This window comes from Pleurodeles waltl, chromosome 9 (genome assembly GCF_031143425.1).
Source record: "Pleurodeles waltl isolate 20211129_DDA chromosome 9, aPleWal1.hap1.20221129, whole genome shotgun sequence".
In the NCBI taxonomy this organism is placed as follows: domain Eukaryota; kingdom Metazoa; phylum Chordata; class Amphibia; order Caudata; family Salamandridae; genus Pleurodeles; species Pleurodeles waltl.
In genome coordinates this window covers 464,643,341-464,667,162 of record NC_090448.1, presented here as the reverse complement: position 1 = coordinate 464,667,162, position 23,822 = coordinate 464,643,341, and the positions used below count along the sequence as shown (strand labels likewise).

General features: G+C 44.7%; 1 protein-coding gene across 1 annotated transcript in view; it reads left to right on the top strand.

Moving 5' to 3' along the window:
• Positions 1 to 23,822, top strand: part of LOC138259506 (tumor necrosis factor alpha-induced protein 2-like) — a 197,207-nt gene that overhangs the window by 161,460 nt on the left and 11,925 nt on the right. Inside the window, exons 9-11 of the mRNA XM_069207293.1 lie at positions 4,757 to 4,879; positions 5,400 to 5,555; positions 13,042 to 13,163. Of these exons, the coding sequence (XP_069063394.1) occupies positions 4,757 to 4,879; positions 5,400 to 5,555; positions 13,042 to 13,163 (401 nt within the window). The remainder of the gene's footprint in view (positions 1 to 4,756; positions 4,880 to 5,399; positions 5,556 to 13,041; positions 13,164 to 23,822) is intronic.

Genomic DNA, 23,822 nt, shown 5'->3' with positions numbered 1-23,822 from the left:
CATGACTGCGGGTGGATTAGGCCTTCTGGACTTATAACACTATTATTCAGCTGCACAGGTCCAATGGGTGGCTTGCTGGCTTTCTGCCCACCCCACTGCATGAGATGGGGTTTACTAGTAAAGACTTATAAGGAAGGCTTAATGCACTGCTCATTGTTTACTACTGACCATTCTACGGATCACCATCTGGGGTTATCATGCACAGCTTTCTCTTACTTTGCTTGAACCTGTAAACTCACTGACACGAAGAAACTCTATGCTCCTCCTCTACCTTTGCTAAGCCTTCCCACATGCACAGGACGGCTGTGCTCAGAGCAACTCCATCAGTGGCATGCTGCAGGTATCTTAAAATTGGAGGATTTGTTTCTAGAGGGCGAGCTACTAAATTTCCAAACACTTGTGGCAGTCTACCAACTTCACCCCAGTCAACTCCTTACTTACAACCACCTTAAATAATCATGAAATGTCCTATTTCATGTCTACCACTTAGCACTAACCCTACATGAGGTGTGCCAGAAGCTCTACACCATAATAACTGGTGGCAAACTGATAGAATGGGTGTAAAGACCTTTCCTGCAACATAGAAACCACTCCAGGTCTTCTTGTCATACTACGTGGGTGATTGATACGGCCAAACCTCTGCAAGATATGGACTGGACTAAAATACTGGACTTTCCCCACAAAGTATCCCACAGCTGTCACTTTAAGTACATTCGTAGTGCTTCCTTGTGAATGCATTCCACCTGTTGCTTGCCATTGGCCTTGTGGTTTGTAACTCACATTTTGTTGCTTTCAATTTGCTGGCTTTATTTGTTTTAGGCTATGCAGCTTGAGTTTGACCCTTCCCTTGTTAAAACCTTATATACAATATCCTTCATAGTGCTCTCTTTCTGTCTGTGAAAAGGCCTGTAAATCTTGTTCTTATCTCGTCACATTTGCTGCGCATTAAAAGAACAAAGTCAAATGTCAGGCTCTGTCCTTGGTGGGATCTTAGTGTTTACTTTTCTTTCTCTGACTTCAAAGTGAGAGGGTTTATGCGACAATCTTGCTGGAGACTGGGGTTAGGAAAGAGTTTTTTCTATCACATGACAACATTTAAATAAACTTCAGAATACATCAGAATTAGGGGTACAAACAAAGCATATTTTTGTTAATTCTGAACTGTGGTGGCAACAAATACCTTTATATGATTAAAACAAATCATTGCATTAGGTTCATGCAATTTCCACACATCATCGCCTGTGCACAGTATAGTTTGATTTGAAAAACTGTATTATCTCTGCAAATGTAATGGTCATTTCAATCAAAAATGTGCTGTCAGTAATGGCAGTGTGTTACCACACCATGCATACTCCACTCTGCTCTGCACCACTCCACACCAGTACACCCTACTCTGTATCACTCCACTTTATGCCACTCCATGCCACTGCACTGCACTCTTCTCCATTCTGAACCACTCCACATTATGCCACTGCACTCTATGCTGCTTCACGCTATGCCTCTCTACTCTACTCTGTGCCACTCTACGCCAATGCACTTTACACCTTTCTACACCTCTGCTCCTCTACATGCTATACCACTCCAGTCTAGGCAACACCAATCTAGTCTGTACAACTCCACTCTATGCAACACTGCACTGCACGCCATGGCACTCTAAGCTAATGCACCCTATTCTAGTGCACTTTACTCTGTTGCACTCAACTCTATGCCCCTGCACTCTACATCAATACACTGTACATCACTCTAATCTACTCTGCACCTCTGCACACTATGCCACGGCACTCTACACCACTTTACTCTATGCCATCACACTCTATGCAACTCCACTCTACCCTGCACCTCTCCACTCTAAGCCACTTCACTCTTCTATGAAACAATCTACTTTATGCCACTGCACTCTGTGCCACTGCATTCTATGCCACTGCACTCTACCCTGCACCTCTCCACTCTATGCAACTGCGCTCTACTCTGAAACAATCTATTCTACCCCACTGCACTCTATGCCACTCTGACCACTGCACTCTAGTGCAATGCACTCTACACCACTGCACGCTGGCATTCTACTCTGCAGCACTGCACTGGCTGCCACTATACTGTACACCACGCTACTCTGTACTACTACATTCTGCACTAGTACACTCTATTCCACTGCACTCCACGCCACTCTACTCAGCCCTATGCCACTCCATGCCACTACACTCTAAACAACTGCACGGTATGCCACTGCCCTTTACTCTGCACCACTGTACTCTATGCCACTGTTCTCTGTACCACTCCACACCACTTCACTGATACTCTACTCTGCAACATTGCACTCTACACCACTCTACACTACTGCATTCTATGCCACTGCACTGCACTGTGCATCACTGCACTCTATGCCACTGCACTCTAGGCACTATACTCTACTCTGCACTGCACCACTCTACAATACTCTACTCTGCACCACTCTACGCCACTGCACTATATGCCACATAAGTCTACTCTGCACTCTATGATACTGCACCACTCTGCATTACTGCACTGCCTGCCACTCTTTTGTATGCCACTCTACTCCACTGCACTCTATGCTACTCTTCCCCATGCCACTCTATGCCACTGCACTCTGCGCCAATGCACTCTAAACTTCTGCACTGTATGCCACTGCCCTCTACTCTGCACCACTGTACTCTATGCCACTGCTCTCTGTGCCCCTCTACTCCACTTTACATCACTGCACTGACTATCTACTCTGCAACATTGCACTCTCTGCCGCTATACTGTGCACCAATCTACTCTGTACTACTGCATTCTGCGCCACTGCACTCTATGCCACTCTACTCTGCATCACTCCACTCTACGTGACTGTACTCTACAGCATTATACTCTACTCTGCACTGCACCACTCTACACTATGCCTCTGCACTTTCTGCCACGTGAGTCTACTCTGCACTCTATGGCCACTGCACCACTCTAAACTACTGCACTCCCTTCCACTCTATTGTATGCCACTCTACTCCACTACACTCTATGCCACTCTACTCTGCATCACTCCACTCTACAGCATTATACTCTACTCTGCACTGCACCACTCTACACTATGTCACTGCACTTTCTGCCACATGAGTCTACTCTGCACTCTATGGCCACTGCACCACTATAAACTACTGCACTCTCCTCCACTCTATTTTATGCCACTCTACTCCACTGGACTCTATGCCACTCTATTCTGTAGGAACTCTACTCTGTCCACCCCACTCCATGCCAGTGCACTCTAAACCACTGCACTCTATGCCAATTCACTCTAAACAACTGCAATGTACTCTGCACCACTGGGCTCTACGCCACTGCTCCTATGCAACTCTACTCCAGTATGCCACACCACTATGCCAGTAACTTTTAGCCATGTTGAACAGCAACCACTCTGGTGTATAGCATGGCTAAAACACATTGGCAAAGCCAATAACTCTTGCATAGATGAGACCTATTGGCTTTGCCAATGTTTGTTAGTACTATGAGGTGCTGAGGTCCCTAAAAGAACTGTGAATATGCAAGTCCTTATTTTAAACATGCATTCGACGCCTCGTCAGGTTAGTAAGCGCTGTATAAATACAATTACATCATAATATAGGCTGTTACAAAATGCGCAAATACATTTTGGTTAAATAAAATAAAAGTGCTTTTCAAATACGGATTTAAATAATATACAGTTTGTACCTAGTACTAACAATTTTTTTAACACTCCATTAAAACCACACACTCCACAGCTCAACTTGGAACACCATTACAGAACATCTCTAAAAGAAAATAGCTTTGCCATCAGAAAGCTTCAAGTGGCTCCTTTGGTGAAAGATAATGCAGGTTTTCAAGCCCCTTTGCATTTGCAGATTTACTAGTTGCCCACATTTGCATTTCTTTAGGGAAGGAAACAACCTGGCAAGAAGGTCTGTTTCTTATCTGTCTGCCACCCCCCCTCCCTACCTCCTTCAGATCACAGGAGACTCCCTGCCTTTCAACCCAGTTGGGGAAACTAATCTGCCCGTAATTTCGCACTGCCGTCCGTTGTTGTTTTGGTGAAAGGCTAAAATTCGGACAGTCCGTGAAATTTACGCCAGAAGACCACAGCATCACACTTAAAAACTGCAAACATTTGGAGGCTTCTGTGTTTGGTGAGAGCTTCCTTGTTCTGTATGGACCCAGTGGTTTTTATTGGTCCTGTCCACTGTAGGTTTGATTCATTACAGCAGTACCCAGAATCCTCTCCGGGTCTGGACATACAAAGACTAATGCCTTTCTCTCTCATTCATACACGCACTCCTGTGTCTACGCGCTCAGTCTCTGCAGCTCTTACCTTAGATTTTGTAGAAACAAAACAGGAAAACATTCACAGTTGTTTCTACCCGTGCTTAAATGTTGGTGTGGGTGGAATTGCGAAATTATTTTTTTCGTTAAAGTTCATGAAATCTGATGAAAATGGCATGAAATGTCCAGAAATTTCACAAAATGTACTTGTTTCTATCACGCGTAAGAACAGGTTTACCTCTTGTTAATAATTCACGTGAGATTACGGCCGGAGAATGGCTAGTGGAAACAATGTCTCCCACAAAACATGTTCTACTCAACCAAGAGTACCACCGGCAATAGTTGTGCATTTTTTGCAAGGTTTTGCGTGAGTTAAAACAGTTTCATCTGGGGCATACTTTAAAGTTCATAACTTTCATTTTCACTCATGGTGTACTATTGGCTTATACAACTGACCATTCTCTTTCCTCCGCAGCCTTATTTTAAAAAGCTTTCTGAGAAAAATGGACTTTGCAGTAATGGAAATGTTCTTCAAATTGTTAAAATATCAGACGAATACATTCCAAAATTCACAACTCTCAAAAGTTGCTATTATCAGGTAAGAGCAGAAGTTGGCGAAAGTTGTGATGTTTTTAGAGTTTCTTGTAGCCTACAAACCATTAAGACTAACTGAATAATCACAATGTGGACATGTTAGTCGGACGAAAATTAGGTGTTTTAAATCATGCTTTGCAGGTCTCCAGAAAGGTTACTGGTTGTTTGCAGGGCTTAAATTTCACCAATTTATTGTGTTTTGGGATTTTCAAATAGTGAGAACCAAAGTTTACAGTTACATTTGTAAACAAAGTTTCATACTTAACGACCTGCTTTACCTAGTTTTCCACCCAGACAGAATTTGACCATTGGTCATTGTTTTTTCTAGCATATTTTCATACCGTGCTAGGTTTGTGGTCCAGGACATAGAGGTAAAAAGCACTCACTGAATAATTTGTTATTATTTAGCTTTTAGAACAGTTTGCACAGGCATTTTATTTTGTGTTCGTCATATTTTAAGAAATAATTTGCAATTGGGCACAGGCTAACACAGGAAATGTATTTCCTTTCATTTTTGTCAAAAGGAAATTGTGGAAACTATTCATCTTTATTTGGTCAAAGAATACATTACTCGTATAATGAAGAAGAAAGTCAGCTTCAAGAGCCCTGAACAGCAGAAGATTCTTGCAAAGCAAATGTTTGAAAATGCATCTATGATCAAAGAATGCTGCATGACCCATGTAAGTTTCATCCAATTGTATTTAAGGTCACTAAGGGGTAGTTGAAAACTTTGAGTGGTGCAGGCTCTTGTGAGCGTGTCTGGCTGCAATTCAGGGCTGAATGGCTTCCAGTTTTGTGAAAGAGAACCGGAGCAAGACTGAAGTCTAGATAGTGTGAAATTGTCAGCCTGTCTGACCCAGCACCCTGTGGCCTGAATTCTAGGGTATAACCCCTCTCCCAAGTTCCAGGGCCCAAAAACCTTGGTGTCATCTTTGAGCAAGATTATTTGAGGACAAGGTCCAGAAAGAACGGTCTTCCAGGTTTTGTCTGCCAAGAGCACGTGTTCATTATCAGTGCAATTATTTTCTTATTCCTTGACCGAAGCAATCCAGTCCACATGGGTTTGTCTGGTGTATGTGTTCGTATTGGTATAGCACAAATCTAGCTGAGTAGCAATCATTACAAATTATTGGGGTGTTGGAGACAATACGAGTGTACAACAATTTGTTATTCACAAATTTGAGTTACTCACTGACATTACAATTCAAATACGTACAATTTTATCATATTTCACACTTACCTAGGAATTTACGCACACAGAGATTTGCCCAGAATCACATGATCTTTAGTCAAGTGCCAGCCCCAGGACTGAAACCCAGATCCACAGGCTCTAAAGTGTGCAGCTTTGCCATAAGCCTGCATCTCTCGACTCTGGAGCAGAGGGAAGGAAACCTGAAGAGGTTGCAGAACGTAGCAGAACATTTTTGCACGTGGGCTGTGGAAGTTTACTGATGGAGCAGTATACCAGCATGCACGGCATTGGCTGCTTATAAAACAGCGAATCTAGTTTAAGGTGCTCTGCTTTGTTTAGCAAGCAGGCTTCAGATCTTGATCTGTTCTAATCTGATCTTCTCAAGCGTTCGAACCTGCTCCATCACCAAAGTCATTTTATCCGAATCTTGCGACATAACCATTACTGTTCCACAACATTGGAATACCCCCAACATAGTTTTCCCATATCCATATTGATGTTTCAGAAAGCCTGAAAACCCTACCTTTTCTGTCAGCCTTCCTCTGATTCAGAATACCATCTCGGTTGCACTTCACACACTGTTGGCATAGGATGATAAATGAGGCCTTTTGTATCCATTAGTGGACGTCTCAACTTTGAACAATGACTACTTTCAAAACTAATTTGTGATCCATACTAACTTCATTCTCAAGTGTCATGAGGCGTGCTCTATCTGTCCTAATCTGAAGGAAAGATGCTGCAATCCCCTGGCTTACTCATGCCTTGAACAGAAGTCATTTTTCACTGCCAGCTAAGGATTGTCAAGTCGAACTTCAATTAGTCCACTGGTCATCTGTTGGAGTTTTTTTAAACCAAAGGTCAAAGCAGGCGTGTTGTTTAAATACTGAGAAGCAATAGTGAACCAAAACTAAAAGAAAATGTCTTAAGCAAGGTCATGAATAGTAATTTCTTTAGAGACATTATAGCTTTCCATTTCGGATAATCATAACACTCAAACAGAAGACGTGAAAAAGCCAGTACTTGAAATCGCCTCTCCCGCTACCAGACGCACAGAAGTAGTAAATATACTTTGAATATTTTAATCTAGTCATCATCAAAGTTGCATACCTTTAGTTTCATCCTCAAGAAATATAACGAGAGTGGTTTATTAAATAAAAGTATGTAAATTGCTGTAAATCATACGCTGACAAAAATGCTCGCCAGCCAGTTCTGATAAACCTACTAAGTATTCCCACTTTCATGTGTTCCGTAATAAACATCCGCAATTAAGCAAGGTCTTGAAAAGGAGGAACGCTGTTTCGCAAGTGCTATGAGGGAGGAGTTCTCTCTCTCATTTCTCAATCATGTACAGAATAGGCTGGCAAAAATCCATGGCTGTAAATCATTCTGTTCTTCTAAAGCTCTTTAGTTACGGTGCTACAACCTTCCAGGAAATGAAACTGGCATGACAGTGCATTGGCTGTTTTTTATGACCAAGTCAGCAAAAAGGTTTAGGAATAAAACCTCATGTTTGTGAGAATCTTTTTCGAGGGCCTCCCAGGACATTCATACGTCCATGGGCCCCTAATGTTTAAGTGAAGTCGTTTTACCTCTCGTGTCCTGTGTGCTTTATATCAAGGACCCTCAGACTTTGAACCATTTTAGCGCTTGACTCTCAGGCTAGTGAAGGAGACAATTCGAAAGGCTGGCTCAGGAAGGTGTTGTGGATCAGAAACTCAGCAACACACAACGCTAACACTCAGTAAATCAATGCCAGCCAGTGGTTTTACTTAAAACTTTAAAATAAGTTACTGCACATACAAGTAAATCATTTGCATTAAACTACAGAAATACACAATAGTTCTAATGAGATTACCAATTTATAACCCCTCCTAAAGGGAGCTTGAGAATCAGCTTGGTGCAAATCTTCTACCATAAAGATTTGTTATAAAATTCAACTGAGCTCAAAACCCCGTCAATTTGCATGCCTTTAAATTGTAACCTAGAAAATCAGCAATAATTCCTATACAGGGCTATTAATTTTGACATTAGCTTTCAGCTTCAAAGGTTAGACATATGGGTTTTGTCAAGATATTTACAATTTAAACTAAGGCCACGCTGTTTCTGACAGTACATTTCCCAATGGCATAGACAAGCATCCTCACTTTCAATTCACCATAAGGTAGAGACCTAGAGAGACCAACCATTTTCTAGGCTGACTTTAAACAATAGCATGCACATTAATGTCTGGCCAGACCTAGAAAACAAGGTAAATATTTATGGGAGGTCTCTTTTAGCCAGACTTAATTTCTTTATTCGAGGGTCAGGAGTTCTAGCCAACAGTCGAGTCATTACTTATGAGCCCCTGGTTGCTTTCCTTTGAACTTTTCTTTTACAGCATCTGTACTGGGCTTTATATTTCACCTACTGGGGTTTAATAATTCTAGCACTGATGCCCTCTCTCTCCATGGTATGGCACCAAATGAACAAGCATTTCAGGCGACACGATTGACTACTAAAGGTGAGTAGTCTTGTTGAACCCACCATAAAAAACAATGTTTTGTCGTCTGCAGGGGGCAGTAAGGCCAGCTGTTCCACTCTCCCCATGTGCTTTTTCTTGTTTCTTGAGGCACAGCGAGTGGTAGTTAGATCAGGAAGAGCTTCAGGGGGGTCTCCTACTTGTAGCTAATGTGGTGAGGACTGACAAACAACTTCTTTTGTCCCTACGGCTCATGAAGGACACTGGTGGTTTCCCCCACAACTACAAGAGACAAATGACATAAAGTGAAGGATTGCATAAAGGTAGCCTGGGAAGCCAAAAGAGAGCAATTCTCTGGTAATAAGTGATCACACCCAGGATGTTTTTCTGTTGGCACATGCCCATGGCCCATGATGCCCACTGGAATCATAGAAGGTGCTGCAGCCAACATTTGTTAGCATCTAGGGATCTCCTGTCCTGAAGATTTATTTGAGGATTCCTTCAGGCCTTCACAGCCTTTAGCACCACTACTTCCTCTCCTAGTAAAAACAACAGCTTAGCTGTAAAAAGCTTTGGGCTTTCCTTCCTGCCCAACTTTTGTGATCTTCTCATCTGCAGCTCTTCATCAGCAGCATCCATAGGCTCCCAGTCTTTTACAGAGTGATTGCGAGTAAAGAAAGAGTCTCCATGCTCACTAGGCACGCCAGCAAGACCTGTCCAGCACTAGCCTACAGGGCTCTATCTTAGAGCTAATACCTCTACACTAGGTCTGTGAGTGAGTCTGAGAGGAGGGGCTCCAGCCCTACAAAAAGTGCAAAATATTCCAGGAGTATGAGTCGGAAGTGTGTGCACCCCTCTGGTCCCTAGCATGGGTCACTGTGTCACTGCTTCATCTTCAAATCTTGTGAGGCTCCGTCTCGGCTTTTCCTGCCCTCATAGGGTCTTAAGAAGGGGGTAGAGTGTTCAAAGACTGGTAAAGCATCACTTATACTAAAGAAAGCAGATTCGTTTGTGACCTGTAGCAGTTTAGAGTTCTGGGTAAAATACAAGATGGTAGTCCTTTCCAAAATCAGAACACATCATCACATTATTTTCCAAGTGGTCATCTGCTGGACACCAAAGACAGAAGCATGAACTTTCCAGATTGTCAGAAAAGGAGTTTCCCTTACCTTATTAAAGATGTACTGAAATATTGATATGTAATGTGGTTGAGCACAGTAATTAACACATTTTGTACGAGGTAAATCTGGACTTAGATGCGAATTCCAGCCACATCAAATGGTATAAAAGATTGAATTTACATAAGGTAATTCTGGCCTGAGATAAATTCCACGTAGAGGAAGCTGCTTAGAAAGTTTGTAAAACAACTTAAATGTAATTTGATCAAAGTGAAAATGCCCACACATTTTACAGTTTACCAAAAGGAATGGTTCACTTCCTGTCAGTTGAGAAGCTTAAACTGGATCCCTTCTGCTACAGTACTACATGAACACAGATGCCATAGTCTTCTTTGTTCAACCTTCACATGTGGATAAAGATGTGACACTTGACATTGAACCTGGCCGGTACCCCCTACCCTAGCTGCCTACAGAAGCTGACCTTGTTTAATGGTGTGCATTGGAGGTTACAGCTCCAAAACATTGTAAACCATTTTAAATCTAGTATTACATTGCGGGACACTTTTATGGGGTTCTCACTCTAAAGAAGTGGTCCAAAAACATAGATTTAAAAACAAAAAAATAAGGGGTTTTCACAGGCAAAACATCTCTCCTCAAATGCATTCCTAACTCCCATGCCCACGTGTTCTTCAATTACGTTTTTGCCTTTTTGGTATGAAGCTATTATTCTTCATTTTCATTTTAATTCCTCGTCATGTCTTTCAAATAGCAAACAGCATACAAAATACACGACCAAATTGTCACATTTAAAATTCTTCAAGGATGTGTTTTCAAATACAGAAGAAATGTTGAAAAACCCAAATCTTCACAAAGATTTCAATCCATGGTGCAGAGGAGAGCACCTTGGGAATTTCACATCGGAGAGTTTCAAAATTGAAAGGTAACATTCCCCACCACCCAAGATTTCTACTCATTATAGAGTAAACTTAAGCCATTGTCTTAAAGGAAGAGCAAATAAGGCCACACATATCTGGAAAGTAAGCACTACAAATTAAAGGGTTTTAGGAGTTTGCATCAATGAAGCAATGTCAGTGCTTTAAGCTGTACCGTTAGGCCAGCAGGAAGGACCCCTTTACATGTTTTTTGTCTTCATATTTCTGTAATCCAGTTTTATTTTTTCGATTATATTCTCTTCCTTTCTTTTCTTTCTTTATTATTTGCCTTTATTCCTCTCCCACTCACTCTTTATGCTAGCCTCTTTCCTCATCCCTTTGCCCTTCCTCTTCTTTTATGTCTTTTCACTTCTCTACTGCTCCCAAATTTCACCACCTTCAGTGTATATATTTTATAAGGATCCAGTCACAAAATAAATCGAAATAAGCACTGGCAGAGCCAGTAGGTCTAGCATTAGCGGCCTTGTATTTGGCTTTGGCTATTCTTGTTTTGTTCTGCCATGGTTTCTTGAAAAGCTTATTGTCAGGGAAGCAACTGGGTCATTATTAGTCTACAAAAATAAGTGGCTAAAGGCAAAAAATGTCATTGGTTTAAAAAAAGCACAAATGACCATAGTAGTCCCAGATTCTGAAAGGAAGTACTTTGTGTGTTGATGTGCTCCTTGTGAAAGGGCAGCATGCTCTAACTCAAAGTGAAGTCAGCCGGTGACTGAAGTGTGGTAACCTACTGCCCCATGATGCATGATGCAGTAGCTGGAAGAAAAATGTCAATTACATAACAGACTAAAGGATGAAGTCTGGTTGAAAACACCTATAGGTATGTGCCTAATCATAGTAAAATCAAAAGGTCTTGGCTAACACCAGACCTAAAAAAGCCAATCAGTTTGACATTGGCTGCCAGCCTCCTGCCTTTGCTAATGCTTTTTGTAATATTTGGCAAAGACAGATAGAGAGACTTGCAAGGACAGAGAGGCTTATAAAGACATATAGAGTGACTTGAAAAGACAGAGAGGGTTGTATAGATCGATAGCTAGTGTTGTATTGATAGATCGTGTTTTGCGCAGAGAGATAGATAGATAGATAGATAGATAGATAGATAGATAGATAGATAGATAGATAGATAGATAGATAGATTTACAAAGGTAGATAAACAAACAGAGTTGCAAAGGTATATAGATAGAAAAATATGGTTGCAAAGATAGATACCTAGAGCTAAAATTAGTAATATAATATTTAAATTTCAAATAAACAGGACACTGGAAGCACACTAGAAAGCCATGCAAGCTTAATTGGCTTATAAATATAACCACATACACATGCACTAAATGCTAGCTAGAATGCAAGCAAGCAGGACATGTAGACTAAATTATTTTACAGATATAACTGTAGTCCTCAATTAAAATATGCAGCACCATGGCATACAGGAGTGCAGTTTTAAATGCATTTCACTGAGCACACCCTAAAAAACTAGCTTCACGAAGAACAGTTTCAAATGGACATATTTTAGTATGCTGTGAAAAAGCATCAGGCAGATAAAGGCCACACCAAAAGAAAGTTACAACACCATTAGCGGAAGACAGGAACATATAAGGCTGGATTGTGCCCTTTGCTCATCATGGACAAAAAGACTGTCACTGAAGGGAACTATCTTTAGTAAAGATGTGCTTCTTGTGAAAGGCCAAAATGCAGTCACTCAAAGTGAAACTATCCACTGGCTGAAAAGGGCTAAGCCACTGCCCCATGTTCTAAGCATGTAGTGGGCGGTAGCAAAATGTGCATGACACAACAACAGACCAACGGATGAATACAGATGGCTGAAATTCCCTTTATATGAGTATATTATATACATTTTTTTTAAATCAAAGGTCCTGGCTAATGCCAAACCTAAAAAGTACTGCTGCAGCAGTTTCCTCTTTTGGCTTCTTTTGTTGATTAATTACATTTCTATTTTCTTCTACTGTATGTTAGTTGCAACATCCATGAAATCTAACACTAATCTAATCCGACTTGTCAGACTTGTACTTGACATCACTGATCTATGTTACACAGCAAATTTCCCCTGCCAAAACCTATGAGTGATTTCAAATTTTGGACGGTTATTCTGTAAATTTCTAAATCCCGTTTTAATCAAGTTGTATTAATAATCTACTCAGTCACGTCAACAAGGTGTGTCCCTCAAATTTGGGCTAAAAGTGAAATTCTTATTTACTCTGCACTTAAGTCTTGGAATGCTAGATAATGAATTCGTAATTTTATGGTTCTTGTGTCACTAAGCAATACGTTTTTAGTCAAATTACACTTTATAAATAAAAAATTACAACTGAAATTACAAAATGTAAAAATACAAAGGAATCATAACAAAGAGGTACACTTCTAAATTGATTTTATATCTTTTACTCAAATATTTTGTTGCTGATTGTTTTTCTGTTTTTTAATATATTTCAGGGATCTCAGGCAAGATATTTAAATGATGCTATCCCCAAATTGGCAGAAATCGTCAATCTCCAGGACATAGATGCTATCAAACTCGTGGTTGCTTCACTTGCACATGAATACCCTGATATAAGGTGAGTATTACACGTTTATTGAAACTACACAAAGAGTTTGGTGGCCTACAAAAATAATTTCATGTATTGCTTCACACCATTTGTTTGAGTTAACACAAATCGTCTGTAACCTACTGTAATAATTGAATTTGCTCAACATGGAAAGCTCAAGAGTACTCCATCATTACCCCTGATGTGATACCAACTCTTTTATGCTTATGCTTTACTTATACTTCTGATTTTTAAGGTGAAAGTGGAATCTATTTTGACTAACATCAAACCATTAAGGCACAGGGTTTTTGTTTTGCATTTTACTCCACCGTGGAGTTTAACCTGCTCCTCTGTATATCCATTTACTCCCACTTTATGCAGCAAGAGGACTAAAATCTACAACGAAAATAGAAATAGTATACATATGTATTTTGTGAAGTAGTGAAGCTAGAGCAAAGTTTGGTTTCCCTGGATTTAAAAAACTAGTAGTTTCACCATTTCACGGAAATTATGTTTTTTTGTGAATTTCTGTTGTTATTTTAACTCAGAGTACAGTATCATTACCACACCTCTGTGTTCTCAGGTGTAGGACTCCTTACTATTTACTTCAGCTCCTCCAAATGCTGTGACCAGCAGGAAAGAGATGCACTCATAGGTGCTGTGATTTAGTCTTGTTTACTGTTGTTTATTGCTGAGTCATCAAATCCACCATGTGTACCTCATGCATTTCAGCTACAACAAGCCTTGTTCAGAGGTAACGAGTGCAAATGCAAGAGTCCCATTTAAAGTGCAAAGTGTAAACCTAAATGACCAACTTCCTTAAAATATACAAAGTGCAAGTTTCCAGGTGCACATTACTGAAATGTGTTCTTAGTGTTTATAAACAATGATCATAAACTGATAATACATATGTTAATGTTCTATATAAGCTCATTGATCATCACAACCTCATGGCCAGACATCACTGTGCATAGTTTCATAAAAGTATCTGTATCGACTAAAAATTCAAGTCCATGTGGGAATACCCAAACCAAACTGGGGCAAAGCTCAAATTAATAATACTAAAAAAGTGCAATGTCAAATATCCTGTTTGTTAATGTTCCATCTAAGCTCACATACAAGACGAAATCTTGTATTCAAATATCATTGCAGAAAGTTTCCTATCAGTGGCAATGTCGAGTACTAAATCATGCTCAAGTGGGCGTACAGCAAATCAAACTCTGGTAAAACTTTGATTGATCACATTCAGTAACATGTCCACTTCTAAATTGTCAGGTGTGATGGCAACAACATATGATTGGTACTAGGAACCCATGAACAATCTATTAGATTGACTTTAAAGTTGATTCAGGCCCGAGTTGACAGACAGCTAGGACTTAATGTTCTTTGGGAGAATCCAGCTAAAGCTCTATTAGGCCCAAGTGGCTTTTGATAGACAATTACCCTGCTGCTAGTGCAAACCTTGATAGGAGATTTAGGCCCTCATTACGACCCAGGCGGTTGGTGATAAAGTGACAGTAATACTACCAACAGGCTGGCGGTAAGTACCGCCAAACTATCACCATGGCGTTGGTATCTCCGAAAGATGGCCAATGTACCACACCGACCGCTAGGGCGGAAACAACAGTCACCAGGCGGAAGACAAAGTTCCACCCATCATATTATAACATGCCAAACCACCACCTTTTCTGGGGTTAGTACCAACCACATCAAAAGCCTGGTGGAAACAGAGCTCAGAAGTCAAAGGACACTCCATTTGAGACACAGGGAAGAACCACGCCGTCATGGAACCAGAACTGCAAGTCTTTCCGATGATCTTCTACGTTATGCTCCACACGAACACCAACGCGGGTGAAGACGACGACAGTGAATACAGCCGCCTAGCACACCAGGGAGGGAGGAAAACCAGAGTGACACCCACATGCACAACACACACCCCACACACACACACCATATACACAACCAGCTGCACAAGACAACAATTTATCCCCGAAAATTGCCTGAATATTGCAAGGACAACAGGAATTGACGAAAGTGATTGTAATAAGATCAACATCAAAAATAATAAGTCAATGTGGCAATGCAACAGATATGTACAAATGTACAAAAAAGGGACACTGCCCAGTCCACAGTTCACAGGGGCCACATGGCCACAGGGCAAGGTCCAAGGCCCCACTCAATCCCTGCACCAATACGGAGAGAAAACTGCAGGGGCCTAAGTTGTAAAATAGGCAGGCACCTCAGGGGGATGGGGGGCACCTCAGGTGGATGCGGAAACAAGACAACTGGTTCTGGAGGGTGCAACATGCCCTGCGTTTGGTCCTGGGGAGTGATGAGCCACAGTCTCTGGAGTGGGTGACTTGCCCACTGGTTCTGGAGGAGGCAACATGCCCTGTGCTTGGTCCTGGGGAGTGATGGGCCACAGTCTCTGGAGTGGGTGACTTGCCCACCCTTTCTGGAGGGGGCAACATGCCCTGTGCTTGGTCCTTGGGAGTGCATAACTACAGTCTCTGGAGTGGGTTACTTGCCCACTGTTTCTGGAGGGGCCAACACGCCCATTGCTTTGTCCTGGGGAGTGCAATGCCACAGTCTCTCGAGTGGATGTCTTGGCCACTAGTTCTGGTGGTGGCAGGCTGCACAGCAGCCCATGGAGGCTGGATCATATGGCGTCCACAGGTGGTGACTGCTGCACTGTGGTGGTGGTTGTGGGAGGCTCCTGCTCAGCCAATGCACCCTCTGATGGCTGCACTGTGGTGGTGGTTGTGGGAGGCTCCTGCTCAGCCCCTGCACCCTCCGATGGCTACAGTGTGGTGGCAGTTGTGGGAGGCTCCTGCTCAGGCCCTGCACCCTCCGATGGCTGCACTGTGGTGGTGGTTGTGGGAGGCTCCTGCTCAGCCCCTGCACCCTCCGAGGGCTGCACTGTGGTGGTGGTTGTGGAAGGCTCCTGCTCAGCCCCTGCACTCACTGATGGCTGCACAACCATGGCTGGCTTTAGGGGCTCTGTGACAGCTGCTTGTGCAGGCTCCTTCCCCTTCTTCCTGGCTGGTGTGGGCTCCTTCCCCTTCTTGCTGGCTGATGCAGGCTGGTGCAGGCTCCTTCCCCTTCTTGCTGGCTCATGCAGGCTCCTTCCCCTTCAGTATTTGTGGCATGGAATAATTTCCACCACAAGTAGGTGCTGCTGAAACTGGGCCCGTGGACTGTTTGGCTGAGGTGCTTAGCTGGGTCCTTGATACCTGGCCATACGTGCAGGACGGGGGGAGGGGAAGGGAAGAGGTCAATCTGGGAAAGGAAAAACCTTTTAGGGACATTGGGATGGGAAGAGGAAGAAGTGATGGGAGTGGAGGATGAGGGAGTGGTGATTGGAGGTGTTGGTCTGCTGGATCTGGGTTCAGGTGTATGGGTTGTATGCTGTTGTGAGGTGGATGGCTGTTGGGTGTCTGAGTGCTTGCGTTTGTGTACTTTAGGAGTGGGGGACAGACACGGTGGGAGAGAACACAGGTGACGTGTGCATGGATGTTGTGGAGGTGTCTGCCAGTGAGGTGTGTGTTCTGCTTGGTGTGCTGATGATGCAGGTAGTGGATGATAATGTAGTACATGCAGGTGTGAGTGTGGACGTAACTGGGTGGGAGATGGAGGAGAAGAAGAAGGGGGAGACAGTGGAAATAGTGGATGTTGTTGTGTCTGCAACTGAATGGTGTTTGTGTGAGTGCCTGTGGAATGAAGTGTGGTGCTTGTGTTTGCCTGTGACATTCTTGGGTATTGTTTTGTGTGCATGCTCGTCTAGCTGTGTGTTTGGGATGGGTTGGGTTTGAGGAGAATGGGAAGTGGAAGTTGGAGGGGGGACGGTTGAAACAGGGACAATGGCTGCCATGAGAGAGGAGGCCAGAGCCTGGATCGATCTCTGTTGGGCCGCCAATCCTCTGTGAATGCCCTACAGGAATGCATTAGATTGCTGAATCTGGGCTGCCAGCCCCTGGATGGCATTCACAATGGTTGATTACCCTACAGAGATTGATCTCAGGAGGTCAATAGCCTCCTCACTCAGGGCAGCAGGGCTCACTGGGGCAGGGCCTGAGGTGCCTGGGGCGAAGGAGATGCGCACCCTCCTGGGTGAGCGGGCACGGGCAACTCACTGAAGGGGCTGCTGGGAGGGTGGTTCTGATACAGGGGTGGTGGCTGTAGCTGGGGTGGTCACAGAGATCTCCGCCACCACCAGGGAGCTCCCATCGGAGGAGGTATAAGAGTCTTTATTGTCCCCTCCAGTCTCCGCTATGGTGCTCCCATCGCCCTCCGTCCCACTGGTGCCCTCAGCGTCGGTGGACTCTGCCACCTGGGTCCTGTGGGATGCAGCTCCCTCCGACACTGGTGCCTCTGCTTCTCTGCCAGACGATGCTAATGCACACATGGACAGGATGACAAAACAAGAAGGGGATACACTGGGTCAATGACTTCATCAACACCACTGTTGGCGTACACAGCACTCTCACACACAGGGAACAGGCCTATGCACTATGGATTGCACTACCAGTGATATTGCTAGCCACCAAGGCTTGAGGAGGAGCACACACCGCCAACTGCAGCACACCTGGGACCCACTCAGCCTTGACCAGTAGTGAATGCTAACAAGCTAGGTAGGCAGTATTTCCCCTTCAGACCCTTAGCCACCAGCGGACCTACACTGCTATGTCTGGCCTGGCCTAGGGGCACCCACTGACCCACACCCACCACCCGAATACCACCCCTACAGGTGTTTCCTTCAATGATGGCCACTGTACTCACCCCCTTGTGGCTGCTGTGTTGCCCTCAAGCGCCCATCCATCTCTGGATAGGCCACCACCACTATGCGGGCCATTAGGGTGGTCAGTGTTTGATGGGCACCCCTTCCTCGTTGGAAGGCCATCCCCAGATGGGCCTCCGCAGTCTTCAGTGCCCATTGTCTCAGGTCCTCCCACTGTTTGTGACAGTGGGTGCTCCGCCTGCCATAGACCCCCAGGGTCCGCACCTCCTTGGCGATGGCACAACATATACCCTTCTTTTGATGGGCGCTGACCTGCAGAGGCAATACAGACAGAATAACACCATTAGATAAACAGTCCAGCCTGTAACACGAATGACCCACCATGCCTGTTTCCATCACTATTGGCACACAGATAGTCCAGCACTCAACGTGTACCCACCCAAGAGGACATACCTCTCCCCTTACACGATGCTTTCACAAACACCTCCATGCATTCATGCCACATGCATCGTGCCCACAGTGTACTCACCTGTTGGTCTGGAGGCCCATACAGCAGTCCTTACTGGGGTAGGACCCCATCCACCAGTCTCTCCAACTCCTCTGGAGTGAAGGTTGGGGCCCTTTTCCCGGTCACACAGGCCAAGGTAGGTTCCAGACACAAGTCACAGCAGCACATGCAGTGTAGGTTCTCTCCTATGGAAGGTCAGGAAACAAGTGAGGAATCTGATAGGAAATGGCGGTCACGTCCGCGGCGGTGCATACCATCACCTCCTCCGTAGATCAGCATTGGCCACTGTACCCCATCGGGCCTAATATTAACCAATGAGGAATAACACGGCGATTCCCAACTGCCTCCCGCCACGGTGCACAACTTCAGCGGCATTACCTCACTTTCACCTGTCCCTCCACACAGGACAGGGGGACACCATTTCAGGGTGGGGCAGGACTATGGAATAATGCTGCGTCACAGGATAAATAGGCACATACTTGACAAATCACACTGTCCCATAACATGTTTACAGATTGTGGACTACTGTTGTGGCTCCATTGTTCAGTTTGTGACAGCCTCCTCACTCTTTTGTCCCTTAGGTAACTACCGCTGCAGATGAATAGGAGATGGAGACATACCCCTGTGTACAGACCCCCGGTGGACTTGGCTACACTGGAGGACAGGCACATTACCCTCACCTATAGACTGGACAGGGCCCCAATCACAGAGCTGTGCACCCAATTGGAGCATGATCTGATATTTGCTATCCGTTATCCCACTGGGATCCCCCTCTTCTGCAAGTGCTATCAGATCTCCATTTCCTGGCAACTGGTTCATTCAAAGTGACAGTGGGCTTGGAGGCAGGAATGTCACAGCCAATGTTCACAATAGTGCTGACAAGAGTGTTGTCTGCCCTCATAAAACACATGTGCAGCTACATTGCATTTCCCCAGGTTGAGGATTTGGCCACTGTGAAGGCCGGGTTATATGCAATGGGACATATTCCCAATATAATAGGGGCGATTAATGGAACACATATTGCATATGTCCCCCCCCGGCCAGAATGAACAAGTGTTCAGGAATCGTAAAAGTTTCCACTCTATGAATGTGTAGATGGTGTGCTTGGTGGACCAGTATATCTCCCACGTCGATGCCAAGTATCCTGGGTCAGTGCATGATGCCTTTGTCATAAGGAATAGCAGCATCTCAAATGTGATGGCCCAACTACAGAGGCACAGGGTGTGGCTAATAGGTGAGCCCTGGTTCCCACCCAGTATATGTTGTTGTATGCCTTAGGTGTTTGCCACTTGTGATAGTGTGTGGCTAAATGTTGTCCCTCAATATTTGCAGGTGACTCGTTACCCAAACCTATCATTGCTGCTGACCCCTGTGAGAAATGCCAGGACAAGGGCAGAAGAATGTTATAATGAGGCACATAGGTGAACCAGAAGGAAAACTGAAAGGACCTTTGCCTCCTGAAGGCCAGGTTCCGGTGCCTCCATTTAACATGTGGATCCCTGTGCTACTCATCCAAGAAGCTCTGCCAGATAGTGGTGGCATGCTGCATGTTGCACAACCTGGCCCTCAGACGCCATGTCCCTTTTCTGCAGGAGGAGGAGACTGGAGATGCCCCTCTGGCAGCAGTGGACCCTGTAGACAGTGAGAATGAGGAGTCAGAGGATGAGGATGTGGGCAACAGAACATCTGTAATCCATCAGTACTTCCAGTGACACACAGGTGAGACAGTGCAACTTTACATTTCTATGACTTTGGTTGTATTCTGTGTGGCATTGACATGCTGGTAGTTCCCACTTCTATGCCCACTTACTGTTACCTCTGGCTATTCATTTTGCAGATGTTGGTGATTTGACAAATAACCCTGGTGTGATCACAACAGCCAGCTACAGTTCCTTGATTCTATGCTCATTCTATGTACAGTTCATTTGCAATGGTTGTATCTGTTTCAATCAATACATATTTGAAATACATGACATACTCGAAATCGATTTTTATCCAAGGCTGTTTATTATAGTGCTAATATATAGAGGGGGAAGTGCAATGGGATGGGGTGATGATGGAGAAAAGTCCAGGGTATTGTTTCAGTCTGTTCGTAGCACAGGTGCATTGTCCAAGGGGACATAGGAAGGGGAGCAATGGCAGTTCAAGGTGGACAGGGTGACTGAGTGGGACACAAGGGGGACAATCAGGAGAGTCTCATTTCCTGGCGGGGGTCTTGGCAAGTGTCTCTGGCTTCTGTCTCGATCTGCGGGGTGGTTCACCTTCTGCAGGGGTAGGGGTGCTGGCTGGCTGTGGGTCCTGTGGTGGGGCCTCCTGGCCACTAGCGGCAGCAGAAGTGGAAGGCTGTTCAGATGACTGGCTAGTGGCAGGGGCCCGCTGATGTGACACTGCCTCCCTCATAATGTTGGTCATGTCTGCCAGCTCCTCTGCTATGGAGATCAGAGTGTTGTTGATGGCCTGCAATTCCCCCTGATCCTCTGCTACTTTCCCTCCTGCAGCCGCCTGTTCTCCTGCACATTGTCTAGGATCTGGCCCGTCGGGTCCTGAGAATGTTGATAGGCTCCCGGGATCTCAGAGAGTGCCTCCTGGAGAGTCAGTTCCCTGGTCCTGTCCTCCCCCTGGTGCACAACAGTCCTCCCTGTGTCCCTGTTGGCCTCTCCCTCTGTCCCCTGTAGCGTGTGCCCACTGCCACTGACCCCAGGTCCCTGGTTGTTTTGTGTGCGAGGTGTGGCCTGGGGTCCCTGTACAGGTGGGCACACTGATGACTGACCTGTCCCGGGGACACAGGTTTGGGGATGCTGGGTGGGTGCTGTGGTGCTGTTTCCTGATGAGGAGGCTCTGTGGTGGTCTGTGACTGGGCTTGGGTAACCGGCTTTCCAGTGGTTTATATTGATGGGCCAGGTAGATCATCCAGATCCTGAAGACCAGAGTTACTGTCATCACTGTGGGTCTCTTCAGTTGGGGGACTGGATAGGGCTGGCATCTCCTCTCCAGTGACATTGGCTGGGGTACCTGTGGGGATGTAAATGATGTGTAATGGTAAATGTGTATGGCATATTGTACATCCCTGGCTTCCCCTCTATGGTTGGTGTTGCCCTGCCAGCTTTTACTTGTGTATGTTGGTGTATGGTGGGATTGTTAGTTCTCTATGCTGTGCATGTTTTAGTGATGAGTGTCCATGCAGGGCTGTGAGGGGTGTCCATGCATTGGTACAGCATGCAGAGCTTGGCATTGGGATTAAAGAGATGTGATGGTGGAGTGTGTGGGATGTAGTGGAGTGATGGGAGTGAGGGTATGTGATGGCATGCAGGTAAGGGGATGATAGTAGTAGAGAGTTGACTTACCTGAGTTCAGTCCTCCTCCGGCCAGGCCCTCAGGATGCAGTATTGCCAAGACCTGCTCCTCCCTTCCTGTGAGTTGTGGGGGAAGAGGTGGGGGTCCACCGCCAGTCCTCTGGATAGCGAGCTGGTGTCTTGCTGCTATGGACGTAGGTCGTTCCACCTCTTCCTGATTTCGTCCCTTGTTCTGGGGTGCTGTCCCACAGCATTGACCCTGTCCACGATTCTCCACCATAGCTCCATCTTCCTGGCTATTGATATTTGCTGCACCAGTGCTCCAAATAGCTGTGGCTCTACCCTGACAATTTCCTCCACCATGACCCTTAACTCCTCCTCAGTGAAACGGGGATGCCTTTGTGGTGCCATGAGTGTTAAGTGATGTGTGTTGGTGAGGGTGTGTTGGGTAATGTGTTGTGGTGTGTGAAGTGGGGTGTGTGAGGGATGTATGGGTGTATGTGGTGTGTGTTTGTAGTTGTGTCAGTGGTCCTGCTGTCAGTCTCGTGCCAATGATTTGTAATCGTAAAGGGTTGTGGGTAATGTGTGTGTGTGTTTTATAGTGTGTGGTGTGTGTATGGGTGTCAGGTGTGTGTTGTTTGCATCGTCCAGTGTGGTGATGTTTTGTCTGTGGGTGTCCATTGTGAGCACGGCGGACTGTACCGCCAATGGTTTACCACCGTTGAATGTCCGCAGTGGTGATTTGTGATTCATAATGTGGTGGGCGTTGTTCTGTTGGCGTAACGGTGTGGGTTTTGATACCACCACTTTATCACTGACCTTTGGGCTGGCGGATTTGTGTCTGTGGACGAATTTTGTCGGATTGGTGTGTGTGCGTTATAATATGGTGAACGGATACCTGCCGCCGTGGTAAGTTGGCGGCAGTCAGCGTGGCAGTAAGCAGGATTAGCCTCCAGGGTCATAATGAGGGCCTTAGTCTTAAGTGATACCTTCTTGCGCTCATCTATGAAAATTACCCCCAATTATAGCGCAAAACAAATTCTGTTGGAAACACCGTGCAATTTCTAACAAATGCCCACTTACAATCATCTAGATCAGCTTCATGGTCATCTGCAATAAAAAATAAAATAAAAACACTCTTAAATGTAAAAATTGATAAGATCGAATAAAATTGATTCCTGATATTAAACAAGCAAGATTGACCAGTAGATAGGAATTAACCTAGATGTACTGCCAATTGTTCATTATAATTAAAACCCTTCTGTGTCAGTGTGTTCAATTCAACAATGTCCTGGACTCTATCTATGTAGTTTAAGTGTTCATACTTTGCTTCTCAAATTAGGTGTCACCTGAAAAATGGCACAAACTGAAATAAAGCACTCCTGACAAATGTACCAGGTTGAAAAGCCTGGCAACAAGTTGCTGTTTGTCATAGTTAGATTAGTAAAAGCTTGCATATGTTGAGGAATACAAGTTTTCATCTGGTGAATTGTAATGCCAACGTATAGCTTGTCACATGGTCATTTCAAAACATATACTGTAAAGGTGGTGTTAGACTTGACATCCTTGGCGTGGTCTTCCTTAACTTTTTTCCTCTGCTTCCCAGGTTGTTGATATGTGCTGGAGTCTGTTTTTGCTGTTTTTGATACTCTGGGCACTGCTAACCAGTGGTAAAGTGCAATTGTTCCTATGTGAAATGTATGTGTAATTGGCTATCCCTGATTGACATATTTGATATACTAGTAAGTCCCTAGTAGAGCGGACTAGAGGTGCCCAGGGCCTGTAAATCAAATGCTACTAGTGGGTCTGAAGCACTGTGCCACCCACATTAGTAGACCTGTAAACATGGCTCAGACCTGCCACTGCAGTGTCTGCAGTTTTAAACTGCCAATTCGACTTGGGAAGTGTACCCACTTTCCAGGCCTAAATCTTCCCTTTTCATATATGTAAGACACACCTACAGTAGGCCCTAGGTAGCCCCATGGGCAGGGTGCAGTGTATGTTAAAGGTGGGACATATACTAATGTGTGTTACATGTCCTAACAGTGAAATACTGCTAAATTCAGTCTTCACTGTTGCAAGGCCTATCTCTCTCATAGGTTAACATGGGGGCTGCCTTCAAATATTATTAAAGTGTAGATTCATTTTGA